A 23,812-nucleotide genomic window follows, 5' to 3' on the forward strand; every position below is an offset into this window, starting at 1 on the left:
AGGTCTAGGCAAAATGACCCTCTTACACAAACACAAAGACGACCATCCTGTAATTTATGACTATATCACTCAATCTTCAATAAAGCCTCTAGGGTCCCTCTTCACTGGTTCGGATCCCCCTCCTGATGCTTGGTTCATATATGAACAAATTAAAAGCTATATTCACAAAATATCTAGGCAGACTGATGTTTTCAGATCACTCACTCCCTTCGAGTCGACCTGTATGGGCGAGAATCCTACGCCGCATACAATATCATTCTTATACAAAATGTTTCAAGACGCCCTGGCTACTAGATCTGGCACCCCCATATTTTTCTCGAGATGGGAAAATGATTTGAATAGACCGCTGACACCAGAAGATAGAAACAAGAGTCTCCTATACACATTTAGATCCTCATTGTCTGCAGACTATCAGGAGAGAGGTTACAGATTACTAACTCGATGGTATAGGTGCCCAGACAGTATACACAACATGTTTCTCACCACTCCGGATTTGTGTTGGAGGTGTTGGTCGGACAAGGGGACATATTCGCATATTTGGTGGTCTTGCCCACGCATTCATGATTTCTGGGGAGCAGTCTTCGACCTCTATAACAAGCTAGCATTTGACAAGATACAGCCTACAATGGAATTGGCCTTATTATCTATTTGTGATCTCTCCATTGCCCGGTTCAAATGAGGCCTTCTTAGGCACTTCCTCACAGCAGCACGCAACCTTATACCCCGATATTGGAAACAAACAAGGTCCCCCTCGCGCTCTGAGTTGATTTCAGAGTTGAACCACATTTTCAGGATGGAGCAGCTGGTGGGACAGGATACTGGAACCTTGGATAAAGTCCTGAATACATGGTCTCCTTGGGTTATGTTCCGAGAAACTACAGACCTGACGACCTGGATAGATAACTGATCTTATCTTTGATGTACAGAGATGAATATTCGCAATTTTGCCAATGGGTCATTGTGTCTCAATAGTAAACAAACTAGAATTGTGAATAGGGTGGATGGGAAGCCAGGATCCGAGTATTCCTCCCCCTCCTCTTTTCCCCTGACCCTCCTTCCCCTCCCTCCTTCTTCTCTTTTCTCTCCTTTTTCTTCTTCTCTTAGTATTTTTCTTCTCCTTTCATCTTATAAATCTTCGGTGTAATCCTGATGGATTGCCCTCCTAATTAATAAACAATATATTCCTAAGATTGAGTTACAGGTATTGAGTACTAACCCTAAATCGCTCTTTGATGTGTTAGAGGAGGGATGTCTCCCTCAAACATAAACGATACCGAAGATTGCTGTTACTGAGATTTGCTTTATATCCAAATATGCTTTATTATTTAAATGTTACATTGAAAGCAATATATTTCTGTTTTTCTATGTATAGATGATTCTATATGTATTGACTGAATGTTTCTTGATAATTGTTTAATAATATGATTTACACAAAAAAAAGGCAAATTTTATATTTAGATTTGAAAAAAGGGACCCTTTTTAGTCTTTGTCCTTGAGGGCCATCTCTTCAAGGAGGAAGTTAATAAATCTAGAACCCTCCTGGGGAGAGCTAATTTGATAGTTTTTACTATTATACCAAACTATTAATTTAGTAGGAAACCCCCACCTATATGGCATGTGTAATTCTGAAATATCCTGCATGTCTATTTGCTCCATTCCCTGACAGCAAGCAAGCTTGAATGGTAATATATCATTCATTCTTTGAACTGAAATATCCTGCATGTCTATTGCTCCATTCCCTGACAGCAAGCAAGCTTGAATGGTAATATATCATTCATTCTTTGAACTGAAATATCCTGCATGTCTATTGCTCCATTCCCTGACAGCAAGCAAGCTTGAATGGTATCAGAGTCCTTCTACCTTCGGCATTGATTCCTGCTTATATCTATATTTGTTAGCCAGCTTGTTATGCAATTGTTTTTGTTTCTAGATATTTAATTCTATTCTGCTTGTCCTTATGCCAAGAGTTCGCATAACTGTTTTTGAAAGGGGTTTATGATCCATGTAGACCTGGACATTTGTTTATCTGATCACTACATTTATTGTGCCCTGCTGTCTCAATTGAGTTAGATTGATTGGTAACGAGAGGGGGGAAGACCAAAAAAAAAAAAAAAAAAAAAAAAAGTGAGATCTAAGAGCTGGCCACCTATAAATGTAGATATAGCTTGGGGAAGCATTCATGCAGGGGGCATTCGTGCACTATTATTCGTGTACATTTTTTTTCAAAGTACTTTTTTTTCTAAGTATTCAGCAGTTATAACATGGCAGTTAGACAGGGCAGGAGACAGGTAAGACAATCAAAATCTATTCCCTATTCAGTTGGCACACAGCAAATACTCACCATATGTATTTGTATAATCTATATCATGGCTGCTGCTTTCACACACAATCACCGCCCTTGCATAAACTCTTTACACTCCATCCATATTGGCCCCTCTGTCCTTGCCTCTCCTATGTATAGCACTCATGCTCTGTTCACATTGCTTAACAGTATAGATCCATGCAGTCCCACCATCCAACACAAGAGACGCTCTCACAAATCACTTAACCATCTGATCACTCTTTCTATCCTCCTTCTCCTAGTTGCTGGAGACATCTCTCCGAACCCCGGCCCCCCATGTTATAGCCAGTCAAACCTCCCAACTGCTACACCAAGAAACCCCTCTAACCTTATTAATATTCCCTGCATGCCTTCTGTCTCTTTGAATTGTGCCCTTTGGAATTCTCGCTCTGTGTGTAATAAACTCTCCTTCATTCATGACTTCTTCCTTTCTAACTCTCTTAATCTCCTGGCTCTTACTGAAACCTGGATCCAGCAGTCAGACACCACCGCTGCTGCTGCTCTCTCATTTGGTGGACTACACTTTTCTCATACCCCAAGATCAGACAACAGAGCAGGTGGAGGCGTTGGTCTGCTCCTTTCACCCAAATGTACCTTCCAAATTATCCCCCAAGTACCCTCACTTGTATTCCCTTCCTTTGAGGTCCATGCTGTCAGACTCTACGTCCCCTTCTCCATGCGAGTGGCGGTGGTGTATCGTCCTCCCGGCCCCTCTCACCAGTTCCTGGATCATTTTGCCACCTGGCTTCCACACTTTCTCTCTTATGACACCCCCACCCTCATCATGGGTGATTTCAATATCCCAATTGCTTCTCCCCTCTCCCCATCTGCTTCTCACCTTTTATCTCTAACCTCCTCTTTCGGCCTCTCGCAGCATACTAACTCTCCAACACATGATGATGGAAACTCCCTTGATTTGGTCTTCTCCCGGCTTTGCTCACTGGATGATTTCACAAACTCCCCTCTCCCGCTCTCTGACCACAACCTTCTTTCATTCTCTATCAAGAACTGCCATCCCGCTCAGGTCACCCCCACTTTCCACACTTATAGAAACATACAGGCCATTAACACCCAGAAACTTATGAAGAACTTGCAGTCTTCATTGGCCCCAATCTCATCCATCTCTTGTCCTAATTCTGCTCTGAAGCATTACAATGAAACCCTGCAAAGTGCCCTGGATGAAGCTGCACCTCCTATACATAGAACAACTCGGCACAGACGGCGACAACCGTGGCACACGCTGCAAACACGTTTCCTGCAGCGGTGCTCCAGGTGCGCCGAACGTCTGTGGAGAAAATCTAATCTGCCCGAAGATTTCATCCATTATAAGTTCATGTTAAAAACATACAACTCTGCCCTTCACCTCTCCAAACAAACCTATTTCAACACCCTCATCACCTCGCTGTCCAATAACCCTAAACGTCTCTTTGACACTTTCCGGTCCCTACTCAACCCAAGAGAGCAGGCCCCAACCACAGATCTCCGCGCTGACGATCTGGCCAATTACTTCAAAGAAAAAATTGACCACATTCGACAGGAAATCATTTCCCAATCTCTTCATACCAAGCACTGTCCTCCCTCCCCCACTGCATCTAGTTCACTCTCTGACTTTGAACCAGTTACAGAAGAAGAAGTAAGCAGGCTCCTTGCATCTTCTCGCCCGACCACTTGCACCAGCGACCCCATTCCGTCGCATCTCCTCCAGTCCCTTTCCCCGGCTGTCACCTCTCACCTAACAAAAATATTCAACCTTTCCCTCACTTCCGGTATTTTTCCCTCCTCATTTAAGCATGCCATCATACATCCACTACTTAAAAAGCCCTCCCTCGATCAAAATTGTGCCGCTAATTATAGACCTGTCTCTAATCTTCCCTTCATCTCTAAACTCCTGGAACGCCTGGTCCACTCCCGTCTTACCCGCTATCTCTCAGATAATTCTCTTCTCGACCCTCTTCAATCTGGTTTCCGCTCTTTACACTCTACTGAAACTGCCCTCACTAAAGTCTCTAATGACCTACTAACAGCTAAATCTAATGGTCACTATTCCATGCTAATTCTCTTGGATCTCTCCGCAGCATTCGACACTGTGGATCATCAGCTCCTCCTCACTATGCTCCGCTCCATCGGCCTCAAGGACACCGTTCTCTCTTGGTTCTCCTCCTATCTCTCTGGCCGATCCTTCACTGTTTGTTTTGCTGGTTCCTCCTCCTCTCACCTTCCCCTTACTGTTGGGGTTCCTCAAGGATCAGTCCTAGGCCCCCTCCTCTTCTCTTTGTATACTGCCCCTATTGGACAAACAATCAGTAGATTTGGTTTCCAGTACCATCTCTATGCTGACGACACCCAATTATATACCTCTTCTCCTGTTATCACGCCGACCTTTTTAGAAAACACCAGTGATTGTCTTACCGCTGTCTCTAACATCATGTCCTCCCTCTATCTGAAACTGAACCTGTCAAAAACTGAACTCCTCGTGTTCTCTCCCTCTACAAACCTACCTTTGCCCGACATTGCCATCTCTGTGTGCGGTTCCACCATTACTCCAAAGCAACATGCCCGCTGCCTTGGAGTCATCCTTGATTCCGAGCTTTCATTCACCCCCCACATCCGATCACTGGCTCGCTCTTCTTATCTGCATCTCAAAAACATTTCCAGAATTCGCCCTTTTCTTACTTTCGACTCTGCAAAAACTCTTACTGTCTCACTTATTCATTCTCGTCTGGACTATTGTAACTCTCTACTAATTGGCCTACCTTTTACCAGACTCTCCCCGCTCCAATCTGTCCTGAATGCTGCTGCCAGGATCATATTCCTCGCCAACCGTTACACCGATGCCTCTACCTTGTGCCAGTCATTACACTGGCTACCCATCCAATCCAGAATCCAGTACAAAACTACTACCCTCATCCACAAAGCACTCCATGGCTCAGCACCACCCTACATCTCCTCTCTGGTCTCAGTCTACCAACCTACCCGTGCCCTCCGCTCTGCTAATGACCTCAGGTTAGCATCCTCAATAATCAGAACCTCCCACTCCCGTCTCCAAGACTTTACACGTGCGGCGCCGATTCTTTGGAATGCACTACCTAGGTTAATACAATTAATCCCCAATCCCCACAGTTTTAAGCGTGCCCTAAAAACTCATTTGTTCAGATTGGCCTACCGCCTCAACGCATTAACCTAATTACCCCTGTGTGGCCTATTAATAAAAAAACAACAACATAATCACGTTCCTCCATCATGTTCTCATACACTTTATGCAGTTAATAGCCTCTGTGTCTGTACTGCTACACACTTAGGCTGTTAACTGGTTCATGCAGCTTTACATGAACACCCGAGCCTTACACTATGGCTGGTCCAAATAACTAAAGCAATTGTTACCATCCACCTCTCGTGTCTCCCCTTTTCCTCATAGATTGTAAGCTTGCGAGCAGGGCCCTCATTCCTACTGGTATCTGTTTTGAACTGTGATTTCTGTTATGCTGTAATGTCTATTGTCTGTATAAGTCCCCTCTATAAGTTGTAAAGCGCTGCGGAATATGTTGGCGCTATATAAATAAAATTATTAATTATTATTATTATTATTATTATTCTCTCAGTTTAGATGTTGTTTCTCCATAACTGCTTCTTAGGTCCATTGTGGCCTTTGAGAAATCTGAAAATAATTTAATGTTATTAAATGGCTCTGGGAAGGACCCTCTTTCTCTGATGGTTTTAAGGATCTTTTCTTTCATCTCAAAAAAATGTATCCTGAGGATGACATCTCTAGGTTTATCCTTGGGAATCTCCTGGGGACGAGGGAGACGATGTATGCGATCTATGCTCAACTCTAAATCAGTAAGGTTTGGGATCAGTTGTTTAAACAAATTTTTAGAGTATCCCAAAAGATCTTTCTGGAGAACACTTTCAGGTACACCTCTCAATTTCAAATTATTTCTTCTATTCCGATCCTCAAGATCAGTTAGTTTATTCTTGAGGGATAAAATTTCGGATTGTAGAGAAGCATTCTGTTTAGAAAGAGAAAAGGTGTCTTTTTCTATAAGGGTAATTCGTTTTTCGTTTTTTTCGAATCTTAGGTTAAAGCTGGTACAAGTTTCTTGGAGGGTTTTGTATCTCAAATCCTATCCTCATGGATTCACTAAAAGACTTAAAAAGAGTGGCAAGAAAACCCTCAGTAGCTTGTCTGTTGGAATTAATGTAATCATCTAAATTAATAGCTGGAGGCGAAATCTTTATTGGTAAAGGAGGTTCTGTATGATCTTTCTTGAACCTCTGTCTATCGGGGCTGCCGTTGGGTAAGTGGTCATCCAGAGGAATTATCGAGTCCTCGAGGGAAGTGTCTAATTTGCTTTCCTGACTGACCAAACCCTTTCTTTTAAAGGAACTGGACATATCCATTTCCTCTGTTTTTTGGGCATTCAATATTGGTGGTTTGAACGCCCCTTTATTATTCCCTTTTTGGAGGGGAATGTTAGATTGAGAATTGGAAGGTAAAGATTTCTGGTTACCCCCCTTTTAACAGCATTGCTATGTGAAGGGATGTGGGAAGGTCTTCCAGACATGAAATTTTGTTCCCCCTTCCTGTGGGGAGATCTAGATTTTTCAGGACTATGTTGATTTGAGATATCCCCACTTGAACTTGACTGAGTATTGTTTAACACTTGCTCTTCTCCCCGACGACTCCATTTTGGATTAGAATACTTCCAAAATGAGTTTAGCCAAAATAAGGTGTATAGGGTATCACGACACAATACAGTACAATTAAATATAATATACCTTATAACTTGTAGAGTAACCTAAGGAATAGAAAGAAACAATATATAATCTTAATATGGCAGATGTTAACTTGTATAGATTTGCCCAAGGAGATATATATATGTCTCTTATCACTAGAATATATTCCAAACAGTAAAGTTCTATTTTGCGAGTTTAGAGAGGAGTGTATTGCAAACCTGTGCACAGGTAATAATCTTATTATCGTTGTTGCAGTAGTCACTGAAAGTTCTAATGGATTATGTACCGATAATAGTTTCCAGGAGAGAGACCCCACACACACACAAAAAAAAAAGAGAAAAACAAGAAAAGGGGATAGATGAATATCACCCCCGGATCCAAGTCTCAGATCTTCTTCTGTGGTGTTGCTGAATGTCTTTATATTAATAAAGACACAGTTACACACCTTTTTCCTGAGGAGACCAATAAATCCCAGTAAAAAAATTGATAAGGCAGGTGGTATGAAGATAGGTTTTCCGTAATCTTCCCTCCCTCAGAGGCACAGTCTGCTTGTTAATGAAGCGTCTATGGAGATGAGAAGCAGTCGGAACTTCTTTACAAGCTCTGTCACTGGTATCAATGCACCCGCTTTCCACCTGAGGTAACTTTCAGAAACAGCACTGTGCCCTTATTTAATTTTGCTATTATAATGCGAAATGCTTCGGACCAAGCCTGTGAAATCCGCAAATGAAAGAACCTGCACTCGCCTCCAAATTGTTATATCAATATGTAGATAGAGAGACACAAAAATCAGGACTATTTTTCCTCAAATGCTGTAACCCTGCTCTTGTGGTCCTGTTAATAGCCAGGTTTTAGAGCTTAAATATTCCTTGTGACCCGTTGTAAATACTAGATAATAGTAGAGAAAATAACTGAGGGTCCAGTATATAAGTTTTTGTTCAGATAAATAAGCAGTAAATATTCTGTCGCCAGCCTTTGTAAAGCCACGGTTTACATCAGCTGAGGCAAATGAATAACATTTCTTGAATTAAAGTCTTATACTTGCGTCCAATATGACCAGCCGTATTCAGGAGTGGGTCAAAACACTGGTTAATAATAAAATATCATCCTCTTGTATATTTAGAAGTCGCTTGTTGATGTCTTATTCAGGAGCTCTGAACTCTTGCCTCCTACATTGGCAGAGCTCAAGCCACACCCCTTACATGGGTTCTTCTAAGCCGAGATATAATTATTCAGTAACGGAGAGAACATGTTCAGCGTATTACAGAAACACATAGATCATATGATGCTCTGCAATATCCTATAATACTGTGGAATGGCCAAGATGGCGATCACTATAATCTAACAGACTGATCCCAGCACTGCGAGGCCGACCAATAAACCAACCAATAAAATATCAGCTCTGGACTTCTACACCTACCAAATAATGACCAGACAACAATGGAGGCAACTTTCTCATCAATGTATAGTAGATCTGTATGCCAAGGTGGAGAGCGAGCGTCTTCTGTACATACAGCCGAACCAACAAACACTTACAGGGAGGCCATGCCAAAAGTGTGGTCTGATGGAGGATGGTCCACACTGGGACCTGACATTGCAGGAGGCGTCCCTCACTCGCTTTCCTCCTCATCTTCTAACCTGCGCCCTATAATAACTACAACCTGTGCACCTTCCAATCCCCGGGCTCTGTGGGACAAATACACAGATATCCATAGAGAGCACAGGAGAGGTCATCCGGACTTAGCCCTAAATGTCACTGCCGACAGATCCACCACAGTCCTCCTGACTCTAGAAGAAAGGAGCCAATGTGTCAGTAGTGACCCTCTAATAGCATCAGGTCACCAGCACCAGCTCCACCAGCCTTTGTGTTATGGGCAGAGATATTCTGGAAGAGAAAAGCCAGGATTTGGGGAAGATGAGGGGATTTGTCCCAGTAAATAAGCCTCTTCTGGTTGATGACCACAGATCGGGGGATTTGGCAATTATGGCTCAGATTCCAGGTGGGAATAGGAGACGGTTTTTCTTGATGCCCAGGAGGTTCCGGTAAAACATTCTTATTAATTTGCTGCTCTCAGAAATTCCCTCCATCAATAACATTGCTCCGGCCGCTGCATCGTCTGGGGTTGTGGCCGCTCTCTTAGATGGAGGCGCACGGCTCAGTCAGCACTAGGATTACCCCTGAATCTAGCGCTCTTGGAATCTCCCGTCTGTAATATCACTAAGGTCCATGAAAGGTCTGGGGGGATCCAATCACTTAATGGGGGAATTGTTCTACTTTTGTAACGTTACCTGTTCTTAAAGGAGCAGCAGCAGCAGAGAAGCTGAATACTTGTCAGCACAGCAGAGTCCTGAGGCCCCTGATCATGTGACCCCTGACTCCTCCCCTCCTGTGACCTCATCACAGGTCCTGTGTGCACAGAGTGGCCATATATGTGGAGTGCGGCTCTGCAGGTGGAGGTAGGTGCTGGAGATTCCCCATTACTGGGTGCAGGGAGGAGGGACATTAACCCTTTCAGCACTGAGGCTCTTTTGAGCTCTCTGTGTGGTGTGAACAGTGATGTAACGCAGAGGCGTAGCTAGGGTTTTGGTTCAGGGGGGCAAAACTTCTGAGTGGGCCCCTAACCAGGTAACCGTGATTACAGCTGGGTGACGCCCCCTAATAGTGGAGGAGAACCTCAGCAGATGACCGCGCTGTTACTTAAAATAATCTCTATATAAAGACCAATATGGATATTACCGCCATAAGGTCAGTGGTAGATACCAGCCCTGCAGAACATATAACAGATCACAGCACAGTTACAGATAATGACTTACCGCTGATCTTTCTGATGGAATCATTCACTTTTCCCGTCTTTTCCATCTGGCCCAGACCGACATGACAATTTCTTCCAGCTACAACTCGTCTGCAGAGAATACAACAAAGACACATTTCACTTCTCATATTGCAGCCCCTTCACCATCTATTCCCAACCTGCACAACCTCCTCATCCTGCTGATACCCCAATACTGAGCCGCTGCTGCCATATGTGTCCCTATTACTGCACCTGATACCCCAATACTGAGCCGCTGCTGCCATATGTGTCCCTATTACTGCACCTGATACCCCAATACTGAGCCGCTGCTGCCATATGTGTCCCTATTACTGCACCTGATACCCCAATACTGAGCCGCTGCTGCCATATGTGTCCCTATTACTGCCCCTGATACCCCAATACTGAGCCGCTGCTGCCGTATGTGTCCTTATTACTGCACCTGATACCCCAATACTGAGCCACTGCTACCGTATGTGTCCCTATTACTGCCCCTGATACCCCAATACTGAGCCACTGCTGCCGTATGTGTCCCTATTACTGCCCCTGATTCCCCAATAGTGAGCCGCTGCTGCCATATGTGTCCCTATTACTGCCCCTGATACCCCAATACTGAGCCGCTGCTGCCATATGTGTCCCTATTACTGCCCCTGATACCCCAATACTGAGCCACTGCTGCCGTATGTGTCCTTATTACTGCACCTGATACCCCAATACTGAGCCACTGCTACCGTATGTGTCCCTATTACTGCCCCTGATACCCCAATACTGAGCCACTGCTGCCGTATGTGTCCCTATTACTGCCCCTGATTCCCCAATAGTGAGCCGCTGCTGCCATATGTGTCCCTATTACTGCCCCTGATACCCCAATACTGAGCCGCTGCTGCCATATGTGTCCCTATTACTGCCCCTGATACCCCAATACTGAGCCGCTGCTGCCATATGTGTCCCTATTACTGCCCCTGATACCCCAATACTGAGCCACTGCTGCCGTATGTGTCCTTATTACTGCACCTGATACCCCAATACTGAGCCACTGCTGCCGTATGTGTCCCTATTACTGCCCCTGATACCCCAATACTGAGCCACTGCTGCCGTATGTGTCCTTATTCCTGAACCTGATACCCCAATACTGAGCCTCTGCTGCCGTATGTGTCCCTATTACTGCCCCTGATACCCCAATACTGAGCCACTGCTGCCGTATGTGTCCTTATTCCTGAACCTGATACCCCAATACTGAGCCTCTGCTGCCGTATGTGTCCCTATTACTGCACCTGATACCCCAATACTGAGCCTCTGCTGCCGTATGTGTCCCTATTACTGCCCCTGATACCCCAATACTGAGCCTCTGCTGCCGTATGTGTCCCTATTACTGCCCCTGATACCCCAATACTGAGCCGCTGCTTCCGTATGTGTCCCTATTACTGCCCCTGATACCGCAATACTGAGCCGCTGCTGCCGTATGTGACCCTATTACTGCCCCTGATACCCCAATACTGAGCCGCTGCTGCCGTATGTGTCCCTATTACTGACCCTGATACCCCAATACTGAGCCGCTGCTGCCGTATGTGTCCCTATTACTGCCCCTGATACCCCAATACTGAGCTGCTGCTGCCGTATGTGTCCCTATTACTGCACCTTCTGTGTGGTTCTCTGCGCCCTCTAAATTCAAAAGCAACCATTTTTTAATATAGTAATAGCGGGTGCAGGTGCCCTAGAAAACACATTTTGCCCCCTAGAAAGTAATATTGCCCTGTGTGCTCCTTTGACAGTCACAGTAACCTGAGTTCCCCTATAACAATAAGTGCCCACTTTACATTTTACAATGTCCCGAGTCTCCCCCTGTACAGCTCCCCTATACACAGGATGAAGCTCTCTTATACAGTCTAATGTCCCCTCACTGTATATATAATGACCCCTTAGTATCCCCCAAACTATTTGATAGCTCCAACACTGTAATCTCCACACTGTATGATAACCCCATAGATAGCCTCCATATAGTATAACGCACCAGACAATCCTCAATATAGTCCTCAATATAAAAATCCAAAATCCCACAAAAGTATATGTTAACCTCACAAACAGCTAAATTACAACAATTCTCCACATGAAAAGGAGAAACACAGAGGCATCCATAAGATAATAAATGTACAATATTTTATTGAAAAATTCTTATTACATAACGTTGATAAACCCACGGATTAAATCCGTACAATAAATAACATTTGCCCCCATATGGAAGAAGACTGGTAGGCGAAACGGCGCTGTCGGGGTAGCGGCATGGGCGCAATACGTGCAATACCTGATAGATCATGTAAGTTACATTCATCTCATACAAAGCTATCTGGGTCCAAGTAATGGTTTCTTTGTGACACTGTTTCAGCGTACCTTTTTCCCTCTTATTTTTGAGGTTTATACAGTCATATGAAAAAGTTTGGGCACCCCTATTAATCTTAAGCTTAATGTTTTATAAAAATTGTTTTTTTTTGCAACAGCTATTTCAGTTTCATATATCTAATAACTGTTGGACACAGTAATGTTTCTGCCTTGAAATGAGGTTTATTTTGCTAACAGAAAATGTGCAATCTGCATTCAAACAAAATTTGACAGGTGCATAAGTATGGGCACCCTTATCATTTTCTTGTTTAAAATACTCCTACCTACTTTTTACTGACTTACTAAAGCACTTTTTTTTGTTTTGTAACCTCATTGAGCTTTGAACTTCATAGCCAGGTGTATGCAATCATGAGAAAAGCTACTTAAAGTGGCCACTTGCAAGTTGTTCTCCTGTTTGAATCTCCTCTGAAGAGTGGCATCATGGGCTCCTCAAAACAACTGTAAAATGATCTGAAAGCAAAGATTATTCAACATAGTGGTTCAGGGGAAGGATACAAAAAGCTGTCTCAGAGATTTAACCTGTCAATTTCCACTGTGAGGAACATAGTAAGGAAATGGAAGAACACAGGTACAGTTCTTGTTAAGGCCAGAAGTGGCAGTGTTGCAAAATAAACCATTTTTATAAAACATTAAGCTTAAGATTAATAGGGGTGCCCAAACTTTTTCATATGACTGTATAATCATTGATACAGATTTTTTGCTTCTAAAAGTGATCAATAGGTCTATTTAGACTATTGATCTTTAGCACCTTGCACTTTTTTGCAATTGTACATTTTTCTTTAGCCTGGAATCTAGCTTTATATATCTCGTGACTATTCCCTTTGTTCCATCATAATTGTATTTGCTGTTATTTCACGTTATATGACTATTTTAGGTCCGCAGCAAGATTGTATTTTTACATTACAATTATTTTGTATGGGTTTTCATTATATGGGGAATTGATTGTCATAATTATACCTTATTTCTTACATGCCATATATGAGATTCTATTTCCATTCTTGCCCGTTGTTGCTTGTTTTTAAACAAGTTTCCTATTGTACGGATTTAATCCGTGGGTTTATCAACGTTATGTAATAAGAATTTTTCAATAAAATATTGTACATTTATTATCTTATGGATGCCTCGGTGTTTCTCCTTTTCATGTGGAGAATTGTTGTAATTTAGTCCTCAATATAGTATACTGCACTCCCCATAGGCAAACTATATAGTATAATGCACTCCCCATAGGCCTCCATGTAGTATAATGCACTCCCCATAGGCAGCCTCCATATTGTATAACGCACTCTCCCATAGGCAGATTCTATAGTATAATGCAGCCCCCCATAGGTAGTCTCTATAGTATACTGCAGCCCTTAATAAAATGCACCCCCTAGGCAGACTCTATAGCATAATGCAGCCGCTAATATAATCCACACGCAATAGGCAGCCTCTATAGTACAATGCATTCCTTGAAGGGAACCCGTCACCAGTTTTGACCTATATACCTTATATACTCGAGTATAAGCTGACCCGAGTATAAGCCGAACCCCCTAATTTTGCCACAAAAAACTGGGAAAACTTATTGACTCGAGAATAAGCCTAGGGTGGAAAATGCAGCAGCTACCGGTAAATGTCAAAAATAAAAATAGATACCAATAAAAGTAAAATTAATTGAGACATCAGTAGGTTAAGTGCTTTTGACTATCCATATTGAATCAAGAGCCCCATATAATGCTCCATACAGTTCATGATGGCCCCATAAGATGCTCCATACAAAATACGCCCCATATAATGCTGCACAAAGGTTAATAATGGTCCCATAAGATGCTCTATAGAAACATTTGCCCCATACAATGCTGCACAAAGGTTGATGGCCCCATAAGATGATCCACACATTATGCCCCATACATTGTGGCCCCATAGATGCTCCAAACATTGTGGCCCCATAGATGCTCCACACATTGTGGCCCCATAGATGCTCCAAACGTTGTGGCCCCATAGATGCTCCAAACGTTGTAGCCCCATAGATGCTCCACACAATGTGGCCCCATAGATGCTCCACACATTGTGGCCCCATAGATGCTCCACACATTGTGGCCCCATAGATGCTCCACACATTGTGGCCCCATAGATGCTCCACACATTGTGACCCCATAGATGCTCCACACATTGTGGCCCCATAGATGCTCCACACATTGTGGCCCCATAGATGCTCCACACATTGTGGCCCCATAGATGCTCCACACATTGTGGCCCCATAGATGCTCCACACATTGTGGCCCCATAGATGCTCCACACATTGTGGCCCCATAGATGCTCCACACATTGTGGCCCCATAGATGCTCCACACATTGTGGCCCCATAGATGCTCCACACATTGTGGCCCCATAGATGCTCCACACATTGTAGCCCCATAGATGCTCCACACATTGTGGCCCCATATGCTGTTGCTGCGATTAAAATTTTTTTAAAAATCACATACTCACCTCTCTTCGCTCTGGCCCCGGCACTTGCGATAGTCACCTTCCTCGTTCCAGGCGCTGCTCTGTCTTCCATCCTCCGTACTGACTGTTCAGGCAGAGGGCGGCGCGCACACTAATCGCATCATCGCGCCCTCTGACCTGAACGGTGCAGACGCATCATTCACATGCAGCAAGAAGGAGGACGGTGATCATAAGATAGGAGGCACTGGACCTAAAAGAGCGAGACCCCTCTGACCAGACCACCCCACAGGTGTGTATAATAAAAGTTATTTTTCTTCTCTCACAGGTTGGATTGGGGGCAGATATTCTGCATTATAGAATGCTGTTTATTAGCCCTGAAAGGTGATGGCCGTATCTCTTATCTGCCAAACCTTTAATAGAGTCTGCCTATGGGGTGCATTATATCGTATTATACAACCCTTAATATAATGCACCCCCATAGGCAACCTCTATAGCATAATGCAACCCTTCATATAATGCACCCCATAGGCAACCTCTATAGCATAATGCAGCCCTTCATATAATGCACCCCCATAGGCAGCCTCTATAGTATAATGCAGCTCTTCATAAAATGCACCCCCATATGCAACCTATATAGCATAATGCAGCCCTTCATATAATGCAACCCCATAGGCAACCTCTATAGCATAATGCAGCCCTTCATATAATGCACCTCCATAGGTAGCCTCTATAGCATAATGCAGCCCTTCATATAATGCACCCCATAGGCAACCTCTATAGCATAATGCAGCTCTTCATATAATGCAGCCTATATAGCATAATTAAGCCCCATAAAAAAATAAATCCAATACTCACCTTTCTTCCTGGTTCCTCCACTGCTCTGAGTGCCCGCACATCTCCAGACAGCGGGCACCAGGTAATGACGTAATCGCGACCACCTGTCAGTGCCGGCGTTGGTGGAGTCAGATGCTGACAGTGGTATAATGGGAGAGAAAGGGTAATGCTCCTTCTCTCATCAGTGTTGTCAGCTGTATCGGCATCTAGCCGATAGAGCTGAACTTGTGATGATGGGGGGCCCCTTGCTTGCACTGGGCCCCCCGCCTGCTCAAGTGCCTCATAGCAGTGGGGCGGCAGAGCTGGGAGATCGATTCTCCCTGCACTGCCGCAGAATGTAACTGTATGGGTGCGCTGTGCACACCGATACAATTACAGTAGTGTAGCTCCTGGTGGGCCTCCTTAAAACCCAGGGGGCTGGGGCAACCAACCCCTCTCCCCCCCAGTAGCTACGCTACTGCATAACAGCTGTGGACAGAATGCAGCCACATTAGATCCATTCAGAAAACTGCAGGATGAGAGGACAGAAGCCCAGAGAAGTTCTCCCACAATGCGATGATTCCTCTCCCGGCTCCAGCACAATTATGTAGATACTAGTGATGAGGGAGCCGCTCTCCACTACTCGATCCGGCATCGGGGGCTCGGACAAGCTTGTTACTGGAGTATCGCAGGTGATGGAGCACCGTGCTCGCGTTCCCAGCCAATAAACATGCGGGGATTGCCCGCCATACACGGTGATGCTGCAGCCATGTTGGCTACTGGCATTACTGTGACTGTCCGGCTGCATCACGTTATCGGGTTTATAGAAGACCCAGTGACATGATGCTTGGCACACCGTCCTCAGGAAGCAGGTCAGGGAGAGCTGTTATAGGAGGGAGCGCTTAGATTATTGTCAGCCCCCTAAGTATTATAAAGTTGTATCCTTTAGTGTCTTTCATGTGGCGCTATAGGGTGTATTTAACCCCTTCAGCCCAAAGCCTGTTTTCACTTTCCTGACCACTTCAATTTTTTCATTTTTCACCACTGTCACTTTGTGAGGTGATAACCCTGGATGCTTAAATTGATCCTGGTGATTATGACATTGTTTTCTTCATGTCATATTGTACTTCATGATAGTCCTAAAATTTCTTCAATATGATGTTTATTTGTGAAAAAATTGGAAATGTGTCAAAAAGTTTGAAAACTTTGCAATTTTCGAACTTTGAATTCTTGTGCCCTTAAATAAGAGAGATATATCACACAAAATAGTTAATAAATAACATTTTCCACATGTCTACTTTACATCAGCACAATGTTGGAAACCTATTTATTTTTTGGTTATAAGGGTTAAAAGTTGACCATCGATTTCTCATTTTTACAACATATTTACAAAACAATTTTTTAAGGACCACATCACATTTGAGGTGACTTTGAGGGGCCTATCTGACAGAAAATACCCAAAAGTGACACCACTGTAAAAACTGCATCCCTCAAAGTGCTCAAAAACCCACTCAAGAAGTTTATTAATCCTTCAGGTGCTTCACAGGAACCGAAGAAACGTGGAAGGAAAAAATGAACATTTAACTTTTTAGCCACAAAAATGATATTTTAGCACGATTTTTTTATTTTCACAAGAATAAAAAGAAAAAGTGGATCACAAAAGTTGTTGTGCAATTTCTCCTGAGTACGCCAATACCCTATATGTGGGTGAAAACCACTGTTTGGATGCTTGGAAAGGAAAGTAGATTGTTTTGGAATTCAGACTGATGGAATGGTCTGCGGGCGTCATGTTGCGCTTGAAGAGCCCCTGATGTGCCTAAAGAGTGGCAATACTCCATATGTGACCCCATTTTGTAAGCTACACCCATCAAGGATTTTTTTTATCTAGAGGCATAGTTTTATAGTAATGATTATAATTCTTTTGGTTTTACTAGTGTGTGAATTTATAATGTGGTGTTATGTGTAAGATGTGTGGAGATTATAAAAGTGTGTTGTGTCAACAGGGTAAAAACAAATTTTATTAAAATCCCTTTATTGGCACATTGCCAATGTGGGGAGGTTACAGTGCAGGGAGAGGTGCAAGAGTGTTAGCAGGGAGGCCACAGAAAAGGATGTTGCAGTAGTCAAGGTGGGAGATGATGAGGGCATGCACAAACATTTTAGTAGATTGACGGTTGAGGAAAGGATGGATTCTGGAGATGTTTTTGAGCTGGAGGCGACAGGAGGTGGAAAGAGCTTGGCCGTGCAGTTTGAAGAACAGGGCAGAGTCAAGGGTTACTCTGAGGCAGCGGACTTCCGGTACGGGGAAAGTGTGATGTCGTTAATTGCAATAGATAAGTCAGGTATGGAAGATCTATGAGATGGAGGAAAGATGATGAGTTCAGATTTGGCCACATTGAGTTTGAGGAAGCGAGAGGAGAAGAAGGAGGATATGGCTGATAGACACTCCGGGATTCTGGACAGCAGAGAGGTGACATCTGGGCCAGAAAGGTAGGCGTGATTGTGGCATGTTTGAAAGCAGAAGGGAAATTTTTTGCAATAAAAAGCGTCTTTTAGTGTGTGACAGCTGTCAATCATAAAAATCAGCTAAAAAACCCGCTATAAAAGTAAATCAACCCCCCTTCATCACCCCCTTAGTTAGGGAAAAATAAACAATTAAAAAAATGTATTTATTTCCATTTTCCCATTAGGGCTAGGGTTAGGGCTATGGTTGGGGCTATGGTTGGGGTTAGGGGTGGGGTTAGGGCTACAGTTAGGGCTGGGGCTAAAGTTAGGGTTAGGGTTGGGGATAAAATTAGAGTTAGGGTTGGGGCTAAAATTTGGGTTAGGGTTGGGCTAAAGTTAGGGTTAGGGTTTGGATTACATTTACGGTTGGGATTAGGGTTAGGGGTGTGTCAGGGCTTGGGGTGTGGTTAGGGTTATGGTTGGGATTAGGGTTAGGGGTGTGTTTGGGATAGGGTTTCAGTTAGAATTGGGGGTTTCCTGTTATGGACCTGGTGGTTAGGAGCACCTGGAATGACCTGATGGTTAGACTAGAAGACAGGACAAGCTCTGGGAAGTGAGAGCTCTGCTGACCGCAAACCCTAATCCTATCACACACACTAGAAATAGCCGTGGAGCGTACCTAACTCTCCCTAGACGCCTCTTCACAGCCTAAGAGCTAACTACCCCTAAAGATAGGAAATAAAGCCTTACCTTGCCTCAGAGAAATTCCCCAAAGGAAAAGGCAGCCCCCCACAAATATGGACTGTGAGTTAAGAGGAAAGTCACAAACACAGGAATGAAACAGGTTTTAGCAAAGGAGGCCAGTCTTCACTAAATAGACAGAGGATAGAAAAGGGATCTATGCGGTCAGCACAAAAAACTACAAAAAAACACGCAGAGTGTGCAAAAAGACCCCCGCACCGACTCACGGTGTGGAGGTGCCACTCTGCACCCCAGAGCTTCCAGCTAGCAAGGCAATATCATGATAGCAAGCTGGACTAGAACTTAGCAAGTACTAAGAAATATATTCAGTACGCAATGAACAACAAATGAACTAGCAGGGACTTAGCTTCTGCTGGAGTAGACAGGTCATCAGAAAAATCCAAGAGAGATCTGAACCAGTACTGGGACATTGACAGCTGGCATGAAGTAACGATCTGAGTGGAGTTAAATAGAGAAGCCAGCATAGCAATAAACGAGGCCAGCTGAGCAAGCCAACCTCAAGGACCAGCAGTTCCACTCAAGGCCACCAGAGGGAGTCCAAGGACGGAACTCACCGAAGTACCATTCACGACCAGGAGGGAGTCCGAGAACGGAATTCACAACAGTTTCCACTGTTTAGGCACATCAGGGCTCTCCAAACGAGACATGGCGTCCGATCTCAATTCCAGCCAATTCTGCATTGAAAAAGTAAAACAATGTTCCTTACCGTCCGAGCTCTCCCGTGTGCCAAAACAGGGGTTTACCCCAACATATGGGTATCCGCATACTCAGGACAAATTGGACAATAACTCTTGGGGGCCAATTTCTCTTGTTACCCTTAAGAAAATAAAAATTTGGGGGGCTAAAAAAACATTTATGTGGGAAAAAACTTAATTTTTATTTTCACGACTCTGCGTTATAAATTGTAGTGAAACACTTGGGGGTTCAAAGTTTTCACAACACATCTAGATAAGTTCCTTGTGGGGTCTATAGTTTCCAATATGGGGTCATTTGTGGGGGATTTCTACTGTTTAGGTGCATCAGGGGCTCTGCAAATGCAACGTGACGCCTGCAGACCAATCCATCTAAGTCTGCATAACAAAAGGTGCTCCTTCCCTTCCGAGCTCTGCCATGCGCCCAAACGGTGGTTCCCCTCTACATATGGGGTATCTGCATACTCAGGACAAATTGGACAACAACTTTTGGGGTCGAATTTCTCATGTTACCCTAGGGAAAATACAAAACTGGGGGCTAAAAAATAATTTTTGTGAAAAAAAAAAAAAAAAATTATTTTCACGGCTCTGCGTTATAAAATGTAGTGAAACACTTGGGGGTTCAAAGCTGTCAAAACACATCTAGATAAGTTCCTTAGGGGGTCTACTTTCCAAAATGGTGTCACTTGTGGTGGGTTTCAATGTTTTAGGCACATCAGGGGTTCTCCAAACGTGACATGGTGTCCCATCTCAGTTCCTGTCAATTTTGCATTGAAAAGTCAAACAGCGCTCCTTCCCTTCCTCTGCCATGCGCCCAAACAGTGGTTTACCCCCACATATGGGGTATCTGCGTACTCAGGACAAATGGCACAACAACTTTTAATGTCCAATTTTTTCTCTTACCCTTGGGAAAATAAAAAATTGGGGGCGAAAAGATCATATTTGTGAAAAAATATGATTTTTTATTTTGACGGCTCTGCATTATAAACTTCTGTGAAGCACTTGGTGGGTCAAAGTGCTCACCACACATCTAGAAAAGTTCCTTAGGGGGTCTACTTTCCAAAATGGTGTCAATTGTGGGGGGTTTCAATGTTTAGGCACATCAGGGGCTCTCCAAAGACAACATGGCGTCCCATCTCAATTCCTGTCAATTTTGCATTGAAAAGTCAAATGGCGCTCCTTCCCTTCCGAGCTCTGCCATGCGCCCAAACAGTGGTTTACCCCAACATATAGGCTATCGGTGTACTCAGAACAAATGGCACAAGAACTTGTGGGGTCCAATTTCTTCTCTTACCCTGGGGAAAATAAAAAATTGGGGGCAAAAACATCATATGTGTGAAAAAAATGTGATTTTTTTATTTTGACGGCTCTGCATTATAAACTTCTGTGAAGCACTTGGTGGGTTAAAGTGCTCACCACACACCTAGATAAGTTCCTTAGGGGGTCTACTTTCCAAAATGGTGTCACTTGTGGGGGGTTTCAATGTTTAGGCACATCAGGGGCTCTCCAAAGACAACATGGCGTCCCATCTCAATTCCAGTCAATTTTGCATTGAAAAGTCAAACGGCGCTCCTTCCGTTTCGAGCTCTGCCATGCACCCAAACAGTGGTTTACCCCCACATATGGGGTATCAGCGTACTCAGGGCAAATTGTACAACAAATATTGGTGTCCATTTTCTCCTGTTACCCTTGGTAAAATAAAACAAATTGGAGCTGAAGTAAATTTTTTGTGAAAAAAAGTTAAATGTTCATTTTTCTTGAAACATTCCAAAAATTTCTGTAAAACACCTGAAAGGTTTATAAACTTTTTGAATGTGGTTTTGAGCACTTTGAGGGGTGCAGTTTTTAGAATGGTGTCACACTTGGTTATTTTCTATCATATAGACCCCTCAAAATGACTTCAAATGTGATGTTGTCCCTAAAAAATATTGGTGTTGTAAAAAAGAGAAATTGCTGGTCAAATTTTAACCCTTAACTCCCTAGCAAAAAAAAAATTTGGTTCCAAAATTGTGCTGATGTAAAGTAGACATGTGGGAAATGTTACTTATTAATTATTTTGTGTGTCATATCTCTGTGATTTAAGGGCATAAAAATTCAAAGTTGGAAAGTTGCAAAATGTTCGCCAAATTTCTGTTTTTTTTTCACAAGTGAACGCAAGTTATATCGAAGAAATGTTACCACTATCATGAAGCCCAATATGTCATGAGAAAATAATGTCAGAATTGCCAAGATCCGTTGAAGCGTCCCAGAGTTATAACCTCATAAAAGGACAGTGGTCAGAATTGTAAAAATTGGCCCGGTCATTAACGTGCAAACCACCCTAGGGGCTTAAGGGGTTAATAAATTTGCAAAAATTTCTACATTTCTTTTTTTTCAGTCAAGATTTGGTGCAGAGTGTACATTAATGAGAAAAATAGAAACTTTTTTGAATTTACCAAATGGCTGCAATGAAATAGTGAATAATTTCAAGGGGTCTGAATACCTTCTGTACCCACTGTACGTGACATAAAGAAAATAAATGAAACAATAAAATAAGGAAAGAAACAAACAACCACCACACGTCCATAGTGACATGATTATTAGTTATTACAGCAAATCTGTCACCAGCTTTGGCCTATACGAGTTATTGCCACCACCTTTCAGGGCTTATTCACAGCATTCTATAATGCTGTAGGTAAGCCCTCGATCCGACCTGCAAGAGAAGAAAACTAACTTTTATTATAGTCACCTGCGGGGCGCACTCCTGCTTGCTTCTTGGCTTCCCGGAATCACGCTCACACGCAGACATACTTATCTGCCCTGATGAGGGCTGAGCAAAGAACTGCTGTGCACAGGTGCTGGGCCTCTCTAACTTTTCCTGGCGCCTGTGCAGGAGCGTGATGCCCTGGATCCATGAAGCAAGCAGGAGGGCGGCAACGCAAGAAGATGGGAGGTGCCGGACCAAGACCTGCGACATTCCTCAGACCAGACCGCCCCGCAGGTGACTATAATAAAAGTTATTTTTCTTCTCGTGCAGGTCAGATCGGGGGCTTATATACAGCATTATAGAATGTCGTAGATAAGCCCTGAAAGGCAGTGGCCTTAACTCGTATTAGCCAAATCTGATGACAGGTTCCCTTTAATACTAAAAATATATTGCACAGGGGATATCGCAGCCAATTCCCACAAGAAGAATCCTGGAAACACAGAGTTAGAAATGATTCTTTCTCCGCAGTTTCTATAGGACTTAATACATTCCAGATTCCGGAGAGTAATAGAAATACAGCACAAAACAGAAGAAGAAAGTTCGGAGAAGAAGCTTCATAGAAAGACACTGAAGTTACAGATGTCATTTAACCCTTTGGGAGAAATTGATTCCAGCACTTTACCGAGTAAATCAGAATTGTAGCAGGTAAAGACCCCAATATCCACAGGTGTCCCTTCTAATTGGGGAAAACTATCACCTCTAATAGTCCTCGGACAGTTCTGACAAACATGGAAAAGTGCCTCTTTATGGAGGTGACAGAAATTCTGTTTAATCATAATCAAAAAGAACCTAGCACTCAACTTGATGCCTTTAGAGTGAGTTTAATTGTAGTGGTACACAATAAACGTTTCGGTCCTACACCTGGACCTTCGTCAGTAACGTACTGCAAAGTAGAAAGGGGACGAAAGGGTCGGAAGACACTAAGAAACGGCGTCTTAAAACTGAACCACACAAGAGCGGTACTGTGGAGACCGTGGCTGGTTGTGGCGGGAGCACACAGCGGTGGAATCCGTGTCTGCTCCCGCCACAACCAGCCACGGTCTCCACAGTACCGCTCTTGTGTGGTTCAGTTTTAAGACGCCGTTTCTTAGTGTCTTCCGACCCTTTCGTCCCCTTTCTACTTTGCAGTACGTTACTGACGAAGGTCCAGGTGTAGGACCGAAACGTTTATTGTGTACCACTACAATTAAACTCACTCTAAAGGCATCAAGTTGAGTGCTAGGTTCTTTTTGATTATGGTTTAAGAAGGTGTGGGAACCTAACCTTAGCACCATCCCTTCCAGTAGTGCACACGGCAACTTTGTAAGAAATTCTGTTTAGTCACTTTAGCTTCATAGTATCAGCTCTAATCCAATGTTGAGATAGCGATTTACCCTGAAGAGTCACAAATTGTGTGGTTGTTATAAAATGTTATATTTAGGGGTTTTTTGTTGCCTCCTTATAAGAATCACAATGGTTTTGTTCCTTTTCCGCTGATAGATACAAAAGACCCAACTATGAAAGACGGGAACCAAGGAAACGTATCAGGCCAGAGTCACACTAGAGAGGAATAGGGATGAGTGCTATGTGAGAAAAAATCGCATAGCACTCGGACCAATGTTAATCTATGGGGCATCTCTCATCATCCGTTGTTTTCTCGGCCGTATTAT

The 23,812-nt window shown here is 43.5% G+C and overlaps 1 protein-coding gene across 1 annotated transcript in view; it reads left to right on the forward strand.

Annotated features, from left to right (window-relative positions):
* The first annotated feature begins 9,154 nt into the window (after positions 1-9,154).
* LOC143767630 (uncharacterized) overlaps positions 9,155-23,812 on the forward strand; it is an 81,122-nt gene continuing 66,464 nt past the window's right edge. Inside the window, exon 1 of the mRNA XM_077256067.1 lies at positions 9,155-9,532. Coding sequence (XP_077112182.1) covers positions 9,506-9,532 — 27 coding nt within the window. The 5' untranslated portion in view covers positions 9,155-9,505. The remainder of the gene's footprint in view (positions 9,533-23,812) is intronic.

The sequence above is a fragment of the Ranitomeya variabilis genome, chromosome 4, assembly GCF_051348905.1.
Source record: "Ranitomeya variabilis isolate aRanVar5 chromosome 4, aRanVar5.hap1, whole genome shotgun sequence".
Lineage (NCBI taxonomy): Eukaryota > Metazoa > Chordata > Amphibia > Anura > Dendrobatidae > Ranitomeya > Ranitomeya variabilis.